General features: G+C 51.3%; 2 protein-coding genes across 3 annotated transcripts in view; both read left to right on the top strand.

The window, feature by feature from the left end:
• Window positions 1-10453, top strand: part of USP28 (ubiquitin specific peptidase 28) — a 23280-nt gene extending 12827 nt beyond the window's left edge. The window contains exons 16-26 of one of the 2 annotated variants that reach the window (XM_010574955.1): window positions 1356-1559; window positions 2115-2254; window positions 2441-2626; window positions 3563-3658; window positions 4672-4850; window positions 4946-5024; window positions 5404-5483; window positions 6509-6632; window positions 7480-7678; window positions 9137-9337; window positions 10414-10453. In XM_010574955.1, the coding sequence (XP_010573257.1) occupies window positions 1356-1559; window positions 2115-2254; window positions 2441-2626; window positions 3563-3658; window positions 4672-4850; window positions 4946-5024; window positions 5404-5483; window positions 6509-6632; window positions 7480-7678; window positions 9137-9312 (1463 nt within the window). In that variant the 3' untranslated portion in view covers window positions 9313-9337; window positions 10414-10453. Of the gene's footprint in view, window positions 1-1355; window positions 1560-2114; window positions 2255-2440; window positions 2627-3562; window positions 3659-4671; window positions 4851-4945; window positions 5025-5403; window positions 5484-6508; window positions 6633-7479; window positions 7679-9136; window positions 10262-10413 lie in introns of those variants that run through there. The other variant, XM_010574954.1, reaches the window with a different exon arrangement.
• On the top strand, window positions 9636-18793 carry LOC104836474 (G protein-activated inward rectifier potassium channel 3-like). The gene is made up of 4 exons (XM_010575085.1): window positions 9636-9666; window positions 14033-14249; window positions 17397-18196; window positions 18444-18793. The coding sequence occupies exons 1-4, from the start codon at window positions 9636-9638 to the stop codon at window positions 18791-18793; spliced, it is 1398 nt and encodes a 465-aa protein (XP_010573387.1).

Genomic DNA, 18793 nt, shown 5'->3' with positions numbered 1-18793 from the left:
CCTCAGCTTCTCTTTGGCACAGTTGTCACTTAACAACACAAAAAACTTCACCCCAGATAGAAGAGAAATAATTTGTTCCATACTCGATTCATTTCTAAATCCCTGATAGGGTTGAAAACGGAAGAAAGAACCATACTGGTGAGATTAGGTACAGTACTTTATGTATTATTAACGTGTATAAATATTCAAGCTCCCCGTGTGCCATTTTCAACATGCACCCGGTGCTGGTTTTTTTCACTTTAGTTCTTTATATGGTTTATGTGACAGTGGTTATTTTATAAGGGCATGTGAAACGCCTCCTACTTTATTTCTTCTACTATTATCGTGTTTTCTGACTTGTTGCCTTGTTTTTTAGTGATATTGTTATACTGAACCTAAACAGGGCGCGCTTTTTTTTTTATGCGGCCTTTCCTAGTGCACGAGTTAGTGGTAACAGTGGCTTAGACTTGCAAGTATGTTTGCAGTGCCAATATATAAATAGTTATGTGGAGAAATTGTTGTGCACGTGGCACTATACATGGCAAACAGCTGTAGAAGAACCTAATAATTTCACGTGTGGTTCATTTTGATGTAATAAATAGAAACAATGGAGAACTGTCTTCTGTTCGCTGCTAAATATGGCTGATGAGGATCTGGAGGTTTTTCTTTGTCTGTCTTCCTATGACAGTTCTGTTTCTGAAGTGAACCCATGATTTTTTTTTTTCCTCCTATTTAATGGAAATTTTTGTTGTTTTTTAAAGTTGCTTTGCTTTTACAATGGGTGCATAAGAAATACCTGGTGTAGAGTATTGCTATTTGCTTTTGATAAATTTTAGGACCTGTCTAAAGCTGATACAACTCGGGGTTTGTGCTATTTTATACCTGAATACTGAAGTAGATCTAAAAAGTGCTGAGAAATACCAGCATGACACTCCTGCTATGGAATCCATGTGGTTCTCTACCTTTATATGCTATGTAGTGTTACAGGTATGTCTCCAGCTGAATTGTAAATTTTCCATCTATTGGCAGTTTAAATACCGTTCTCTGTACAATGGTAGCCCTTGAATAAGGATGCTTTTCTGACCTACTGCATCAGCAGGCGCTGTTTCTGGAACTGCTCTGTGATAAATGCCATCCAGTGGTAGAACAACACTAGATTTTGTTTCAGATAACTCTGTAGACTTGTCTTTATTTTTGCACTTTTGCTTATGAATCACCTTAAATTACAAAGCTAGTAGACAGTTGGGATTTTTTCCCATTTATCCCTTAGCCAAATGGATTGTGGCTTTTCATAATGTTGCATATTTGTTTAGTCTTTAATGGTGGTGTCCTGCTACGATGTGTTTTGTTAAATGCCAGTCCTGTGTTTCTTCCAGACGAGGATGACTGCTCTGAGGCTGGACAGTTTCAGAAGGAAGTCGAGGCCTTGCCCCCAGAGCTGAGACACTACATCCAGGAGGACAACTGGCGACTCGAGCAGGAGGCAGAGGAGTGGGAAGAGGAGCAGTCCTGCAAGATTCCTCAGATGGAGCCTTCACCTGCTTCTGAATCGCAGGACCTCTCTTCTGAATCAGGACCAGGTAACACCACGTCTGAATTTGCAAACCTTATTGAAACCAATAACAGCCAGCTGGTCAAAAAATACTGCTATGTTGGAGCCTTGCATAAATTTCTAGATATCTAGGAGAAACTGTTGATGAAGTAGCAAAGGCAGCTGGTGGAGGCTCTGTCCTGGCAGTAAGAAAGGCTATTCTACTATTTTTGCATGTGCATCCTTCCAGGCTTGTCACCAGAAATGCTGTTTTCCATTCATTTAATCATAATGGGCTAATCTCATTTCACTTCCAGGCTTTTGTTTGTTTGTTTGTTTTTTGGTTTTTGTCATAAATACTGAGTAGAAACTGTTGAAGTGCTCTTCTCTGGAGTGGGAAGGGGTTACCTGGCAATACCTGATGGTGTGTGCCTTACCCACTGAAAAAGGGTATGCACGAGCTCACGGTGAGATGCCTTGATCTCTGGGATGAATGCTGCAGCTGTTTAATCCTGCATAGACAAGCTACAAAACATTTTAGAACAAGAAAGCAGAAGAAGTCTTGCAGTTTGTGCTAACTAACACCACACCTCTGTCCTGACAGATCAGTCTTCAGTCTGCGAGCAGAGCGTGCGCTCTCTGTCCTCTGAACACGCGATGATTGCCAAGGAGCAGACTGCCAAGGCCATTGCAAACACCGCTGATGCCTATGAAAAGAATGGCGTTGAGGCAGCTCTCTGCGAGGTAGGAGTCAAGCCCTGGCCCAGGAAGCAACCTGTTCTTGTCTTTGTATTATTCTTCTTGATGGACCTTTGCTTTTTCCATTTCTGTGTAATTCTGTAGCTGTGCCACGTTTAACTCGGTCCCCTTTGCTTTCCTGTATTTTGCTTTGGTTTTTCTTATTCTTTTTCTTTTTCTTCTTGGCCACAGCCCAAGGAGGTAGAGCCAATGAAGGCCCAGCCGGGAGAGACAGCCCTTACAGTTCAGGCAGAACAACCACAGGACGCTAAGGAAACAGAGTCTGCTGCCCAAAGTAGCTCACAGGTCTCTGAAGTGGAAATCCCCAGTGTGGGGAAGATTCCTGTTAGATCTGATGCAGACGGATATAATGAGGAGGTACAGATCCCAGTGCAGGGATTAATTAATTACTGCTGGTCATTAACCTGTAACTTTGTAGTTAGTTGGCTTTGAGCTTTCCTAAGATTGGGTATGATAGTAGTCTGTCCTGGAAACAGCGCTGTTTACAGAGTGCATTTTCCCACTGTGGAAATGAAGGTGGCCAGACCAAATCGTTTAGTAATTTCGTTTCTAAATGCCATCAGAAACACAGCTCTGTAAAAGCACTCAGTCGCTAGATCTGCACGGTGTTCCTTTTAGTCTTCTTTCTGGCAGAACTATATCAAAATTGATCCCAGCTGTATTAATTTCTTTACAGGCCTCTTTACTGTCTTCAGTTACAGTTTAGTCCCCTCTCTCAAAGACATTAACTGCTAATAGCATAACTTAGCATAGCCTAGCTACCAATTCTTTGAATCTGACTATTTAACCGCACTTGTACATACTCAAGAAGCGTTTTGGAAGCTCAGTCTGTTTCACAAGTGCAATTGGATTTCACACAAATACTGAGACTGTTACCCCTTGAATATGTTTAATATATGTTTGTATGAAGTTGGCACAATCAACTGCTCTGCCATAGGCACTGCTCTCTTATTTATATTGCTTAAGAAGATTGAATGGGATGCAGAGGTGATATGGCTGGCATGCTTCACGTTCTCACTTGTTGAATTTACAAACTCAAGGCTTGGAGTGACCAGCCTTTAGACCTTGAACAGCTTAAAAAAGACCCCTGCATGTAAAATGCACGTGATAGATGGAGTAAGTAATATACAAGTAAACCACAGCTCTGGCTTATTCCACTTATATTCATACGATCTCCTTTACACCTTATCTTTTGACAGTTCTTCTCACTCTTCACCATGCCTTCTCTTCTTCCCCTGTCTGTTACCATTTTCCTTGTTCTTGTTTGTGTTTGTTTCCCTGCTTTCGTGGTAGGTGATGCTGAGTCCAGCCATGCAAGGTGTCATCCTGGCTATTGCAAAAGCCCGTCAGACCTTTGATCGAGATGGGTCTGAAGCAGGGCTTGTTAAGGTATCTCATTTGTTTGCTAAATCCAATAGTATGGATATCTGTTTTCACAGAATGAAGAAGCTATGCTATATTGACATATCAAGAATGTGAAGGGAATGATTTGTGCGGTTTTTCTTCTAGTTAATGGCATTTCTGTCCTGCATTTCTGCTTCTGCTCTCTTATTGTGACAACGTATTGGTGGGTTCTAAACAGTTTTTAGAGTTTGTAAGAAAGAACTCCCTCCTCCCAGGAGAAGCAACAGCCTTTTTGTTTGTTTTCTTTTTTTTTTTTACTTTTCACTATGTTTTCTGCTGATTCTTTTAGTATTGGCAGTTCTTTCGATCCATACAGTAAAAAGTAGACTTGCGTTGCGTGCCTTTCGGAATCTGTTGCCTGGGTCCTCAGTGTGATCATCAGAAAATAAACCAGCACTCGTTAAATTTTTTTTTTTTTTTTTTTTTGTCCTGAACATGCACGCTTGCTGTGACCTCTCTTGTAAAATGTGTCCTTGAGAAATGTGTGCGTTGAACAGAGGGATTTGAAAGAATAAGCACTGAATATTGAAGCTGGTCTTAGATTTTACAGGCTGGTAGATTTAACTAAAAATGCCGCATGGGAGAGATCACCTGTGTTATTAATCTACAGGAATATAAATCACAAGATACTCTTGCACCTTACTACAGATACAGGTGTTGTGCAATCGATTTTTACGACCTCGGCACTTGCAAGAGGATTACCAAAACTGTCTAAGGTAGCTATATGCCTCCTGCTCTGAAAGGCATTCAGACACCTCGATGCTTTTGAAAATCACACGCTTGATGCTTGGAGTTTGCCTTGGTGTGGATGCCTTTTGTTTATAGTTCCCAGTGTTTGTAGGCTTCTGTTCACCCCTAGAATATAACCAAGCAGTGGAGGCTAGGTATCACCCATGGGAATCCCTTTGTTACAGGGCAGGTTTAAGCTTCGTATCAGCTGCTGTGGAATTGCCATGGACAGACAAGTGGGTGTGTTAGTAAGTGTGTTTCATTGGCAGGCGTTCCATGAGGAGTACTCCCGGCTCTACCTGCTTGCCAAAGAGACCCCGACCCCTCAGAACGATGCCCGGTTGCAACACGTGCTCATTTACTTCCTGCAAAACAATGCTCCCCAGCAGGTGGTGGAACGGACCCTTCTTGAGCAGTTTGCAGACAAAAACCTCAGCTATGATGAAAGGTTTGTGCCGTGGATTCCGAGATGAGGCTTTTCTCATCTGGAAGCAGCTGGTGCCATCGTTCTGATTTTTTTTCATCTCTGCTTACATGGAGCAGGTCAATTAGCATTATGAAGGTAGCACGAGCGAAGCTGAGAGAAATTGGTCCTGACGATGTCGATATGGAGGAGTACAAGGTGAGGGACTGGAGCGCTGCCTTTGATCCTTCACGCTGTCAGAACTGATGCTGTCCAAAGCCGCGCGTGGGAAATGGGGAGCACGGCGCAGAGCCGCACCAGCAAATGCAGCGGTCGCTGACCCACCTGTCAGCAGTGTCCTTGCTGTCTGAAGTGTGTGTCTGCAGAAGGATGCTGAAAGGGAGAATGCATACGCTGGGAGTCTCCTGAGGAGTGTCTGTGCCGTTGACTAAATTGATTTACATGTCGCTTATGAGAGATGTTTAAACCCGTCAAAGGGTAAAATCTGATGCGCTTTTGAGGTACGAAGGAATGTAAAACACGCGTGTGCGTGTGGCGGGTGAAGCTGATGCTCTGCTTTCTTGCTGCTCCTCAACAGAGATGGCACGAAGACTACAGTCTTTTTCGCAAGGTGTCGGTTTACCTGCTGACAGGGTTGGAGCTGTACCAGAATAGAAAGTAAGTTACTTTTAATTGTGTTTGGACAAGATGAGCGATAGCCTAAAAGTAAACGCCACTTTGACAGAACAACTTCTTTCTGACCTGTATATTATGCTGGGGTACCAGCTAGCTGTCTGACAGTTTCTTAGAGCTTCCCTGAATTTTCCCCTCTGTGAAGTAGAGCTTTATATTCTCATTTCTAGAGATGGGTTTATGGGAATGGTTGCCATCACTTTTTTTGTTTTTTTCCATTGGCTTCCTGTACCAAAATTACACCATCTTGAATTGGACATTATACTTTGTGTAAACACATGCTTTGGAGTGCTCTAGAATCTTAAGAAGTTTAAAAGGGCCTTTTTTTTTCCTCCTTGCTGTCTTAGAACCCGAATTTTACATCAGTAGTGCAGTGTGGAGAAGGACAATGCCATTTTAGGAAGAGTTTGTAATCTGAAAAGTTATTTTTCCAATCCGGAAAATAAACTAGCTTTCAGAAATGATTTGTGGATGGAAACAGAATTGAATTTTGAGGTGATTAGCAGGGATGAGCCACCAAATGCAGGTGGGCAAATTGACCAGAGGCTGGTCGAGAGCCTGTTAGAGCTTCCCTGAACTGACCTAATCCCTGTCAGCTGTTCTGTTTTCTCATCACGGGATTTAGAAGCTAGAAATGTGTAAAGGAACTGAAAACATTACCTCGTGCACTTCCTTGAGTGTTCTCTCAAAGTGCAAAGATCGCGGAGCCATACAGAAAACGTTGACACTGGCATTCACGCTCAGGCTAAGTTGTAGACAAACGTGGCTTTAAAGGGCTCTTCCAAGGATGCTCATTTGGCATACTGGGCAAAAAGGAACATGAATTACTTGATGTAGGGCGTCTGTTCATTTATGCTTTGGCAAGGAAATAAAAGTTTTTGCCGTTGGGCCTGATGCTAGTTACCGTTCAGGCCAAGTGAAAAATATTTCCTGAGCTGACAAGCCTAAGTGCGCTGCAGTTGTGACCTTGGCAGGGCCTGTGGGCTGGCGAGCTGACGCTCTTGTCCTAGGTACCAGGAGTCGCTCACCTACCTGGTCTACGCCTACCAAAGCAACACCAAGCTGCTGATGAAAGGAACCAACAGAGGAGTGAATGAATCGCTGATTGCCTTGTACAGAAGGAAGTGTCTCCTGGTTTGTACTGAGGAGCTCTACACTCATTGTTGGAGAGGAGGGGAGGGAGCAGACTGGGTGACATCGGCTCCTGTGGTGCAGTTTGCTTACCGGCTGCTCGGTGTACATCGCCCACGGAATCAGGCCGTACCACATCCCCTTGTAGGAGCACGCTTAATTAACGTGCTGCATTTTCAGGGCAGGCTCAGATGCTGCTGATCACGCTCTTGGGTTTTAACTTGGCGCTTGTGTCATTAACTTGGTGGTTGCGTTGTTTTCTGTCCGTTCACTTCCTCCCCCTGCCCCAATATTTATTTCTAATATTAATGGCTTCCTCTGAGTAAAAGATGATGTCCTTTTCCATAGGGGGGGCGAAAAAACAGCATAAAAATGAGGTTTGTTTTTAGTTCATGCTCCATGGTTGCCAAGACCAGTGTCACTGTCTCTCTTGTGCCTATTGCCGTGGCTTCTGCCTCTTACTGAGTGCCAGCAGTAGTGTGGAAATCCAGGAAATAATAATTCAGTGAAAGAATGTGCCCTGCGGCTCCCAGGGAATCTGGGTAAAGGCAGATCTGGACCTTGGCATCTTAAAACCGGAATTATAAATAAGCTGTATGTACTCTCCTACAGTAAATTACACATACGTATACAAATATATATATCCGTTTGTTTTCTATGGTGTGATTCCTGTGATTAAAGGTGGTTATTCCACCAGAACCCGGCGCTTGGTTCTGTTAAGTCTTTGCGTCTCTGTGTGGCCGTCGGTGAAGGAGCCCAAGCTGTGTGCCTTTCCAGACAGCATGCTGAGAATCTGAGGTCTGTGCTTGCATTTTAAAAGCCTGTCTCCTGGTTCTCCCTTCTCCCCTAGAAGCTAAATGAGGTGGCAGCATCTCTGTTCGTCAGCCATGAAGAAGCTCGTGTTGCAGAGGGCATTAGCATCCTGAACGAGCTGATCATCCCCTGCATGCACCTCATGAACAACTTTGAGATCTCCAAAGAGGACCTGGATGCCATCGAGGTCATGAGAAACCGCTGGTGCTCCTATTTGGGACGAGAAGACATGGATGGTAGGGGACGGCTGCTGGACTTACCTTTTTCATGCTGTTTGTGGGCAGGGCAGTGTCTAGATCTGAACTAGAGAGGGATTAAAGGACCGTTTAAAACACTACCTTAGATTCCTGGCATTTGCACTGTAGCACGTTTTGGTATTTCTGATTGTTAGAGGAGAAAGGGATTTGAAGCATCCATTGAATTGTATTATAGAAGAATTTAATCTTCTTGTGCACTAAACCTGCCGGAGAAGGATTCATCTTCCCTGAAATGTGAAAAGCTACTTTCAAAAGAATGACTTAGCGGTATCTAGATGTGCTTTGGTTTTCTGTTGTCTTAACTGAATGGGGGGTTCCCCCCAGATGGCAGGTGACTGCTGGCAGGCTTAGAGGCATAGGCAGGCTCCTCTTCAGGAGGGAGGAACAGGTTTTATCAGTGGCCAGAAACATGGCCAGAGTTGCAGAAGACTGGATGGGGGAGCAGACTCGGGGGATCTCTGCATTCTGAAGAGGGAGTTGTTGTTTCAGAGCTGAATTTTGGTCCTGGGTAGCCGTTCTTGTTCTGTATTGCCTTCTGTGGTCCAGAGTCGGGCTCCTGTGAGTACCCTCAGGTCATTTTTCTTAAGAGAAATTGGTTCCAACACTCCTTCATCTGTGTGTGAAGGCTGGGGGAGTTGTTGCGGGGGTTTTTGTCATTAGCAGAGGGTAAACTTGCTGAAGGAAAATAATGCAAAACCACAGAGGTTTCTTCTCAAACTACTGTTGTAAAATAATTGGATACATCTATGCTAATATGCAAGTTTCCCATTCTTGGGCTTGCCACGATGGCATGTACTTACACAGAAGGTTTTAAAGAAGCAGAAGTAGGCTGCTTGTGCCTCCCGCATCATGTGAGCTAGCTCAAATGTCACCCCTTCTGCCTGCTGCATCCTCTAATGTGCCGTCTGGCAGCGTTTGCATGGCCTGCTCCTGTGGGACTGTCCTTTACCAGGACTGGACGATGCCTGCACAGTACAGGCTGACCTGCCAAGGCCTGAGATGTTACAGGCTGTCAAGTGCGCTTCGTTTCCTTCAGATGCAGAGTCAGTACTTGAGTGTTGCCTTGAAACATGTAGTTACTTCTGGCTGGCTGGCCAGTACAACACCTTTGCAGGGAAAGCACAATACCCTGGTGGGCCATGGGGCTGTCCCCGGGGCAGCCAGGTGGCAGCAGAGCTGCCCTCTTTATGGAGCCCTGGGTTAGGCGGGTAAGACCTGAGGACCAAATGAGACCCAGGCTGGCAGCTGGTGCGACGCCTTCTCTGCGTCAGCAGATGCTGCTCATCCCCGCCTGCAGGAGATGGGCGGTTTTCAGCGCTGGAAGATGATTCTCTAAAAGGCGTCATAGATTTTTAGCTCGCGGCCCTGGGGCCCTCTGCCATCTGGTCTTTCGCTGTTGCTGTGCCACTGACTGTTTCATCCTTTCCCCCTTGACAGCAAAACTGCAGATGAAGCTGGGCGAATTACTGCCCCGGCTCCTCGACTGCTCCACCGAGGTCATTGTTCTGAAAGAGCCCCCGAAGATCCGGCCCAACTCCCCCTACGACCTCTGCAGTCGGTTTGCAGCCGTGATGGAGTCCATTCACGGGGCCTCGACCGTGACTGTGAAATAGACTGCGGACTCCCCGCCGTGGCACGGTACACGCACTGCAGACCACCCGCCTGCCGGGGTCCTCCTGCCGGGCAATGTTGGAAAGGGAGAGGGAAGAGGAGGGGTGATTCGCATTCAGAGCTGTGTTCTTTGTAAATACGAACGAATACAAAGCAGTATTGCACTTCTGAGAGAAAACGTTCAGCGGTAGTGCGAAGGACCTGAACCACTGTTCTAGCCTGACATGCCAGGTCCCTGGCAGTGCCGTCTGCCGAGGGCTCCCTGGGCCATCTTGGGAGGTTCTTCTCTTGGGCACCTTTCTAGCCACAGATCCCTGGGCCCGTGATGGCAGCAGAGCAAGAGACTGGCTCCTCTGGTGAGCCAGGCTATGAGCCATCACTGATCTGTCAGACACATTTACATCTTCCTGAATGATTAGCGACCAGAGATTATACATCCAGTTCTTGCCAAGCTCCTGCTAGCAGGAGTCTGAGTTGTGTGATTAGGAGGCAGAGAGGGAACGGTGGCTCACGCTTTCTATCGTGTGGGCAGTCACACGTGTCGCTGCATATTTTGGTCAAGTCAAGCAGGCATTTGCCTTTTGTATTTTAACTGGCAAAAGGAAATATGCAGGAGTCTGCCTCTGAGAAAGGCACAAGCAAACAGTGGCAGTGACAAGAGACAGGACGGGACTGTAAATATTGTCTCCCACACACTCATGCTACAGCAATAGCTTGCCGGTTAAGGGAGATCACGCTCCCCGAAGGGTATTCCCCTCTCGGATCGGAAGGCGAACTTCCTTCTCCTCTGCTGGATTTTCAGTGCTGGATTATTGTTGATGACAACTGCGAGGGCTATAGAATCGGTTCCTTTTTTGTTGGTGGTGGGTTGGGTTGGTTTTTTATTGACTTTCTGTAAAAAATGTGCCCCGTTTGGATTTCCTTTTGCGGGCAGCCTGTACTTGCGTTTGAGCTGCGGCAGTTGTTTTAAACCAAATGTTCTGAGTAAGTGGAGGGGTGGATCCTGTTTGTTAGGACTATGCAGATTTTTCTAAAAGTGCAATAAAAGCATTTGTTCTACGTTAGAATGAAAAAGCTCCCTCCGTGTTTTTATTTTGCTCCAGTGTTATGCCTTGAGTTTCCTCCTGGCTTCAATATGAAGAAAGGGAAGCAGGAAAAAAAAATGCTGGCAAAGTAATGCAGAAATTTCTGTGGCTCGATGAAGCTCCCAGACAGGCAGAACAGTGTGCCGGCTCGTGAGCTCCTCTTGGGTCTCCTGTGAAGGCAGCAGGGCACTTGGAAGCCACCGGGACACAAATTTCACATGCTTTAGCAGAGAAATGGGTGAGTGTGGTGACGCTGAGCGTAGCTAGGTTTGGAGCAGGCGTGCAAAGAAGCATGCTGGGGAGAGGCTGGGAAGGCAGGCCCTGAGGAAACGTCTTTGTTTGCACTCGATGCTGGGAGGTTTCTTTCGAGTCTCCTTCTTCAGAGTGGAGAATCTGTCCTGGAGCCCTTTCCCATTGTAAGCCGCTCTCCGTTAACTCATGGGGTTTTGGAAGAGGGAGTCTGCCGTTCCCAAGCAAGCAGCAGTAGGTAAGCATTCACATTAAGTCAGTGAAGAGGAGGCAAAAACGCTCTCTTCCTGTAGCCAAACACTCTATTTTCTTTCTTAATCGGGGAATTGAAACATTTAATTACATATTGAGCTGCTAACATGACCCTATGTTATAATGGCACCCTTTTACCGGCTGCTGCTGGCATTACTCTGACAAAATACAGATTTCTTGTCAGCAGCGTAGAAAGAGGGGAGAGACACGCACACGGGTGAGGGTTTTTTCCAACACATTAGGCAGATGTTTCTAGGACTTGTTTCTAGTGCAAAATTTGTTGTAATTAGCAGAGCTGTCTTTGAATGGAAATTGTCAGCACGGTCCCACCATCCTGTCGGTGTGCATTTCTCCATTATTTAGGAATAAACAGCTCCCATGGGAGAATCCTGCATTCTCCCAGTTATTTTAGGATAAAGTAGAAGTGCCGTTGTCTATAGAGACTCAAGCTGCCCATGCCCAGACAGTGAGCCGTGCCTTTTCCTGGTAATGGGATGCTGCAGAGCTGGGACTGCTGCTTTTTCAGGGTTTTTTTCCCTGTCGTCGTGATGGCTGTCGTGGTTTAACCCCAGCCAGCAGCTAAGCACCATGCAGCCGCTCACTCACTTCCCCCCTACCCAGTGGGATGGGGGAGAGAATCGGGGAAGAAAAAAAGTGAAACTCGTGGGTTGAGATAAGAACAGTTTAATAGGACAGGAAGGAAGAAATGAATAACTATAATAAAATGACAATAATAATAGTAAAATAATTGGAATATACAAAACAAGCGACGCACGATGCAATTGCTCACCACTTGCCAACCAATGCCCAGTCAGTTCCCAATTGGCGATTTCTTCCGCCCAGCCCCACTCCCCCCAGTTTATATATGGGACATGATGTCACATGGTATGGAATATCCCTTTGGCCAGTTTGGGTCAGCTGTCCTGGCTGTGTCACCTCCCAATTTCTTGTGCCCCTCCAGCCTTCTTGCTGGCTGGGCATGAGGAGCTGAAAAAATCCTTGACTTGGTATAAACACTACTTAGCAACAACTGAAACCATCAGTGTGTTATCAACATCCTTCTCATACTAAATCCAAAACATAACACTATACCAGCTACTAGAAAGAAAATTAACTCTATCCTAGCCGAAACCAGGGCAACAGCTAGTGGAAGGATGAGACCTGCAACTTCCTTCTCAGGGTAGTCTGACTGCAATGAATGAAAATGTTGAACTTTTGAACAGAGACCCTGGGGCCGCGACACCGCATACTCAACAACTGCGCTCACTCCTCCTAGCCAGCAGACAACTCGCAATTTCTAGACAGCTTTTGCAATGCTGTTGAGTCATTCCAACTTGTAGGCAGTAGGATGTGATTTGGGAAGAGAATCCTGAACTAGGAGCAGCCGGTTACTCCGACTGTCACGAGACAGTAGCTTTGCCCTGTTCTTTGGGTCGCTGCCAGAAAGTGAAATACCCAGCTGATGTCCAAAGCCGGTTTAAAAAAAAAAAAAAAAAAAAAAGTAAAGGCTTCTCACAAGTGCAGGTCGGTGCCTGGAAAGTCATGATATTTGGGTTGGGAGGCAAGGGAGGAAGGGAGGAGTGTCCCCAAGCTGGAAACCTTTGCTTGGTGTCTGGTCCTCCCCTTTCCCAAGGGCGTGGGTGACGGGTGATGGCCAAAACAGACTCTCTTTGCTGCCTGGGTTGCTCAGACCTCACCAGGGCAGCTAACGGCATGTGCAGGTCTTTGGAAAGCACCCTCGCCAGCCAAGAATGCCACCCTCCTGGCCCCTCTGTTCTACCTCCCTTGATCTTCGTTAGGAAGGACTGAGCACCTGCCTCTCCCCCCTTAACTCTCTGCACAACTGGCTGTGCCCCAAGTCCAGGCAGTGTAAGAAATGCCTGGGGAGAATCTTTTTTCTCTCTCCCTGCCTACCCACTCCTTTCTCTCCCCTGCAGCTGAGCAAAGTACAGGTTTCAAAAGGGGACTTCTGGAGGACGGCGGACTTTGCTTCCCCCAGGAATGCTGGTGTCGGCTGGGGGCTTCCTTGAGTTTGGTCACGCGCCCATGGCTTTTAGCCTGTGGGGATTAAACCCGCGGTGAACTCGGTTTTTAACAGTGCTGTAGCAGTGGGCTGGCTTCTGTCAGGACTCTGGGTGTTAATCCAGCCTGATGTTCCGTGCTGTTGGTTGCACAGAGGCGTGCAAGCAGACTTTATTTTTACAGCTGAATCAGGAAAATGTGGAAGAAACGGTTAAAGACACCGGCAAAACACCACTCTTGCCTCTTCTGCACAGGTAAATGATGCAGTTGAGAAACTTCCTACACGAAGGTCGGTGGTGTGCTTATGGCGTTATCATTTTAGCCATGAGAAGATGAGGCTACTGCAGGGGATACAGCCGCTGGCATCCTGTCTTTGCAGCAGGAGCACTCTTTGGTACTGCCTCGTCTCTCGTTTTCCTTCTCCCCCTTGTTTTCCACCTTTCTCTCCTTTTCCCCCCCCGTCTTTTCTGGACAGACCAACACATCATTGGAGCAGCAGCGCTGCCCCTTGCAGCTCCCACCCTTCATCCCCACTCATGCTGTGCCTCATGCAAGGTGCAGCTGTAAGTTCAGAGCACAGAAACACACTGCCGATGACCGCGATAATTTATTGCAAATACAGCAGAGTGATGCGGACAGGCAAGGAATGAGCTGCTATGCTGAGGCACGGCTGCTAGCCATGACAGACTCGGCTACAGGGGATTCGCAGGGGATGCTAACACAGCGTCATCCATAAGCGACGCTACCACAAATGTCACCAGGAGTACAAAGTGCTGCCCACCGCTCTGCCTCTGCCTCGTTGCCTTCCCACGCTCACTCAGCAAGTGCTGCAGGGAAAGCTGTTGCTCCCTAAAAAAGAAAAAAGTGAAGCAGGCACACAGAGGAAGGAAAAAAATCTGCAGGGCTGTCGTAGGAATTAGCAAATCATCCTGTAAAACACGCAGGAGCCGTCCCTGCAATCGGAAGAGCCAGGAGGCGTGCAGGGCACAGCACCCCGAGTCTCTAGATGACCAGGTCTGTGGTTTTGGGGTGTGGGTGGTGGCCCCCGGCTGCATCCTGCGTGGCGGGGGGCTGGTGGCAGGCGGAGGCTGGCAGCATTGCGGTCCTTGTGGAGCGGGCGCTGCAAGCGAGGAGCAGCCCACCAGTGGCGAGGAAGGCTCCGGCAAACCACCCCAGGAAGGTGGCCTCCCCGAATTCCCACCGGGGGACGATGTCGGGGACGGTGTCATCCCAGAAGTCGAGGACGGTGTTGTAGGCGACCCAGGAGATGGGCGCCAGGGTGGCCATCCCCGCCGTGCCAAATGCCACTCCCCCGGCGAGCAGGAGCCACCGCTTTAGCCCAGGTTTGTCCTCGCAGGCTCTCCAGCCCTCCAGCCCCAGGGCAGCGAGGAGGCACCCCAGCAGCCCCAGCCCGTTGGATAGGCACATCAGGAGGCGGGAGATGCGCAGCTCAGGGGGCAGCGCCAGGAAGGAGCCATGGGCTCGGCACTCGACAGCCCCTTCCTCCCGGGCGATGCAGACCTGCCAGAGCCCCATGGTCCAGACCTCCAGCTCGTTCAAGTCCAGGTTGAGGCTCTTCCAGAGTGGCACGAAGGTGGTGACGCAGGAGGAGACCCACCCGAGGATGGCCAGCAACATCCCCCCTGCCTGCACCCTCGCCCGCCAGCTCCCAGCCATGCTAACGCCGCCCTGCTAACCTGCACGACAGGTGGAGATAAGCCGCCCTGAGTGGCGGCCGCGGGCATTAACACTTGTGGAGCAGTGTCCGCCCCGCCGCCGGCCGCGTCTGGCGCCCAGGGCAGTGAATTCAAGCCTGTTCCTCCAACGCCGGGGTGTGGCCACGGTCATTTTCCAGCCATTGTTGGTTTTTCCAAGCTAAAAGGAAAGCGCGCTGGGCTCGGCAGAAAAAGCTGGGTGCATCCCCACCGTGACTCTGGCCCGGGTCCCACCGCTGCCTCACCGTGCCCAGGAGGGTTAAGCCAAAGCATGCAAATCCTCCGAGCCTCGGCCACCCTGAAGCAAGAGCCTTGGCAGGGAAAGCGTCTCTCAGCAGCAACGGCTCTGGCCATGGTAGGATGGGGAGGGGACCCTGAGGTGGGATGCAGGCAGCGGAGAGCCAGAGTCAGGCTCTTCTCAGGAGGGCTTGAGGCATCGACCCTCATTCAGTCATTAAATAAATCTCCAAAGGAGCCCTCCAGAGCTGCGTCAAGGACGAGGACGTCCAAGGGAGGGTGTGCCTTTGCCTGCCGCTCGCAGGTGGGCACTGATCACCCTGTCCTGCACCCAGCACCTCACCAGGGGACACGGTTCTTGTTGCTTGATGTGAGCAAACTCTTGCCTGGAAGAAGATATCCTGCTGCAGAAAAAAAGATGGGGGGAAAAGGTTGGGCTGCATCGTCAGGAAAATCCCAACTTTGTGCTGGTGCTCAGCTCCCATCCGCCCCCGCAGGCGTCCCCTCCACGGGGTCCAGCTTGCAGATTCATCTTCCCTGGGAGATTAGCGACTAATCTCTCCTTCATCTGCCATCTTTCTTATCAACAGCGGTATCGGGGGCCAGGCTGAAAATTACTGAGTCCACCTGGTGCCGGGGGTCTGGCCCCAGTGAGCGTTGAGGGGGACCTTCGCAGAGGGCTCCTAAAAGGAGAGGGCAAGGGAGGATGGACCACATTCAACCTGGAGTACAGCCAAGGTGGGAGAGGGGGGACATTTTCCAGCCCTTGTTGACGGTCCCATCCCCAAGAGCAGATGGGGAGCATCATCCCGAGGGCGAGAGCAGGGAAATCCGCTGGGAAACCCCTCCTGCTCCTTCCCCCGGGCGTCAGGGCGCCCGCTCCTTCCGATTAAATCATCTCAAGGTAATTGCGCCTGTCATTGAGACAGATTAATGGGCGACCTTCTGCTGCTGGAGCCGGATTGGCAGCCGCCGACAAGCTCCCCGTCCTTCCCTCCCACCGGCCGCAGCGGCACCCCATCCACAACCAGTGGGAAGATGCCTGGCGGCGGCCAGGACAGAGCGGGAGCTGAGGACGACGTCTGCTGGTCCGGCAGCTGCTCCGCCTGGACATGAGGTGGGTGCCTCTCTCACCCGGGGGTCTCTGCAGGGCTGGGGGGCTGGGAGGTTGGCCCTGAGGACCACTGGTCCCACCAGGGCAGTGGCAGGAGGTGCCATGGGAGTGGAAGTGGTCCTGCCCCAGGGCACTGGCTGGGGATGCTTGGAGGAGGCAGAGTGCCTGCGCTCCCCCTCCCCATCCCTGTCCGTACGGGTCACTGCTTTCTGGGTTGCATTTTCAGGAACGTGACCTCCCATCGCATCTCCCCGCGGGGACTTGGCTGGACTCGGCCCGTCCCGAGCTGCCCAGCTGTGGGTCTGCATCTCTATCATGGGCTGTCCTTCCTCCCGCACCCAGGGGCTGCCCGTTTCTGCTCAGAGCTCATTAGAGAACTGGCAATTATGGCCACGGCCTGGGACAAGCGTGGAGCGCAGCTGCGGGCGCTCACCTGGAGCTTGGCCGCTGCCGGGGCTGCTCCATGCCGGAGGTGAACACCTCCTTCCCTGGCCTCTGCAATGCAATTATGGCCCCTAATGGGCTTAGCCATCTGGTGCCAGCCCGTTGCCGCCCCAGCACGGCCCCATGGCTGGCACATGCACTGCCGGGCGAGGGCAGCCCCACCAGACCCTGGCCCATGGGGACGCGGAGAGGGGCCGGAGCCCCACGCCGTCCTCCACGTCCAAAATAATGCCCCGCTTTGTGTCCCCCATGGCAGGACCCTGCGCACAGCTCGGGGCTGAGCCCCCGTCCTGGCACTGCCATGGTGCTCCCCTGCGCCCGCAACAGCGGCAGCGGCGGCTGGCTGGTACCCGAGGAGCCCCGCGGCCGCAGCAACTCTATCCCCCCGGCGCAGACCCCCACCGCCAAGCACATGCTGGCTTACCTGCCCCGGCCGCCCACCGACTCCAGCTGGTACGGCACTTTCCCCCAGAAGGTATGGCTTGTGCCGGGGCTCTCGGGCATCCTCTGGACAGGATGCCACCGGGCGGTCGTGGTTTTCAGAGGTGATTTCTTACCGGCGGCCTCCTTTCTGCGCTGCAGCCCGAACTCCCAGCCGCCCCTGGGGCTCTGGTGGAAGACAGCAGGCAGCAAGCCAGCACCGCTGCTGCCAAGAGAAGCGCCCTGATGCCAAACTACCCATCCCCACCCTGCCGTGGAGGCACCGTCCCCGATGAGCCATCCCTGCTGCCAAGCCGCGGCAGCGTGGCCACCCAGCACCGTCCCGGTGATCTGTCCCGGTGCCTGCTGGCTGCCCCACAGGAGGCGGGCACCCACTGTTACGCGCTGCACACACTGAGCGTGCCCAACATCCCCAGCTCGGTGCGCAGCAAGACCCCCACCCGCAGCGCCGGCGCCACCACCCCAGAGGGGCTGCAGACCCGGCGCCGCAAGCTGCTGGAGGACGATGGCCCCGTGGTCCAGGCCAGCAAACGGCAGCGGCAGCGCTACGTGACGAAGGTGGGCAAGTGCCAGGTGAACCTGGGCAACATCCAGGAGAAGAAGCGGTTCCTCTCAGACATCTTCACCACCATCGTGGACCTCAAGTACCGCTGGTTCCTCTTTGTCTTCATGATGTGTTACATCGTCACCTGGGTGGTCTTCGGCACCGTCTACTTCTTCGACGCCTGGGTGCGGGGCGACATCGGGCACCGGGGTGATCCTGAGTGGCGGGCGTGCATCGAGAACGTGGACGACTTCATCTCTGCCTTGCTTTTCTCAGTGGAAAGCCAGCGGACCATTGGCTATGGCTCCCGGATGGTGACAGCCAACTGCGCCGAGGGTGTCATCCTGCTGATGGCGCAGTCCATCGTCGGCTCCATGATCGACGCCCTGATGGTGGGCTGCATGTTTGTCAAGATCTCCCGGCCCAAGAAGCGCGCCCAGACCCTCATCTTCAGCAAGAACTGTGTTGTCTCCCGCCGGGATGAGAAACTCTGCCTGATGTTTCGCGTGGGAGACCTGCGGGACAGCCACATGGTAGACGCCAAGATCCGGGCCAAGCTGATCAAGTCCCGGCAGACGGCCGAGGGGGAGTTCATCCCCTTGGAGCAGTCGGAGCTGAACCTGGGCTACGACACGGGGGAGGACCGCCTGTTTCTGGTGGAGCCCCAGATCATCTGCCACGTCATCAACCGCCACAGCCCCTTCTGGGACATGTCGGCCGAGTCACTGCGCCGGGAGCAGTTCGAAATCATCATCATCCTCGAGGGCATTGTGGAAGCCACAGGCGAGTGGTCCGCAGGGGTCGGGGTGGGAATGGGTGTCTCCCCTGGTGTCCTGGAGATGCCGGGCGAACCCGGGCTTGGGGCTGGCATCTTGGGAAGAGATGCCTGGGGCCGAAACCGGCTGCCCCCCAGGAAATGGGTGACCCGGGGCTGGAAGCCCCGCGTTAGGCTGCGGGTGGTTCGTAGCGGTGCCCCGGCGCTCTGCCCACTGGCAGCAGCGGTGGCAGCTGAGCTGTTCTCTCGCCGCAGGAATGACGTGCCAAGCCCGCACCTCGTACACGGAGGACGAGATCCTCTGGGGGTACCGCTTTGAGCCCTGCATGTCCCTGGAGAAAGGCGCCTTCCGGGTGGACTACAGCCGCTTCGAGATGACCTTTGAGGTGCAGACACCAGCGGCCAGTGCCAAGGAGCTGCATGAGCTGAAGGAGCTGGAGCAGCAGGAGCACTCCATGCTCAGCCTCTACTGGGACCACCTCCTGCAGCCCTGCACCCCACCGGGGACGGGGCCTGGCAAGGATGCTCTCACCGGGCTGAGCGGTCCCGGCAGCGTGGCCGAGGGCAGCCGGGATGAGCCGCTGGAGCGGGGTGTTGCCGCCTGA

Source organism: Haliaeetus leucocephalus, unplaced genomic scaffold (assembly GCF_000737465.1).
Source record: "Haliaeetus leucocephalus isolate CR32 unplaced genomic scaffold, Haliaeetus_leucocephalus-4.0 Scaffold450, whole genome shotgun sequence".
Lineage (NCBI taxonomy): Eukaryota > Metazoa > Chordata > Aves > Accipitriformes > Accipitridae > Haliaeetus > Haliaeetus leucocephalus.
This window is presented reverse-complemented; position numbering and strand designations above follow the sequence as displayed.

Coding starts and splice junctions, on each gene's coding strand:
- LOC104836474 (XM_010575085.1), top strand. CDS start 9,636: ATGGCAGCAGAGCAAGAGACTGGCTCCTCTG. Junction 9,667..14,032: donor GCAAGAGACTGGCTCCTCTG/GTGAGCCAGGCT, acceptor GTCCTTGTGGAG/CGGGCGCTGCAAGCGAGGAG. Junction 18,197..18,443: donor GGGCATTGTGGAAGCCACAG/GCGAGTGGTCCG, acceptor CTCTCGCCGCAG/GAATGACGTGCCAAGCCCGC.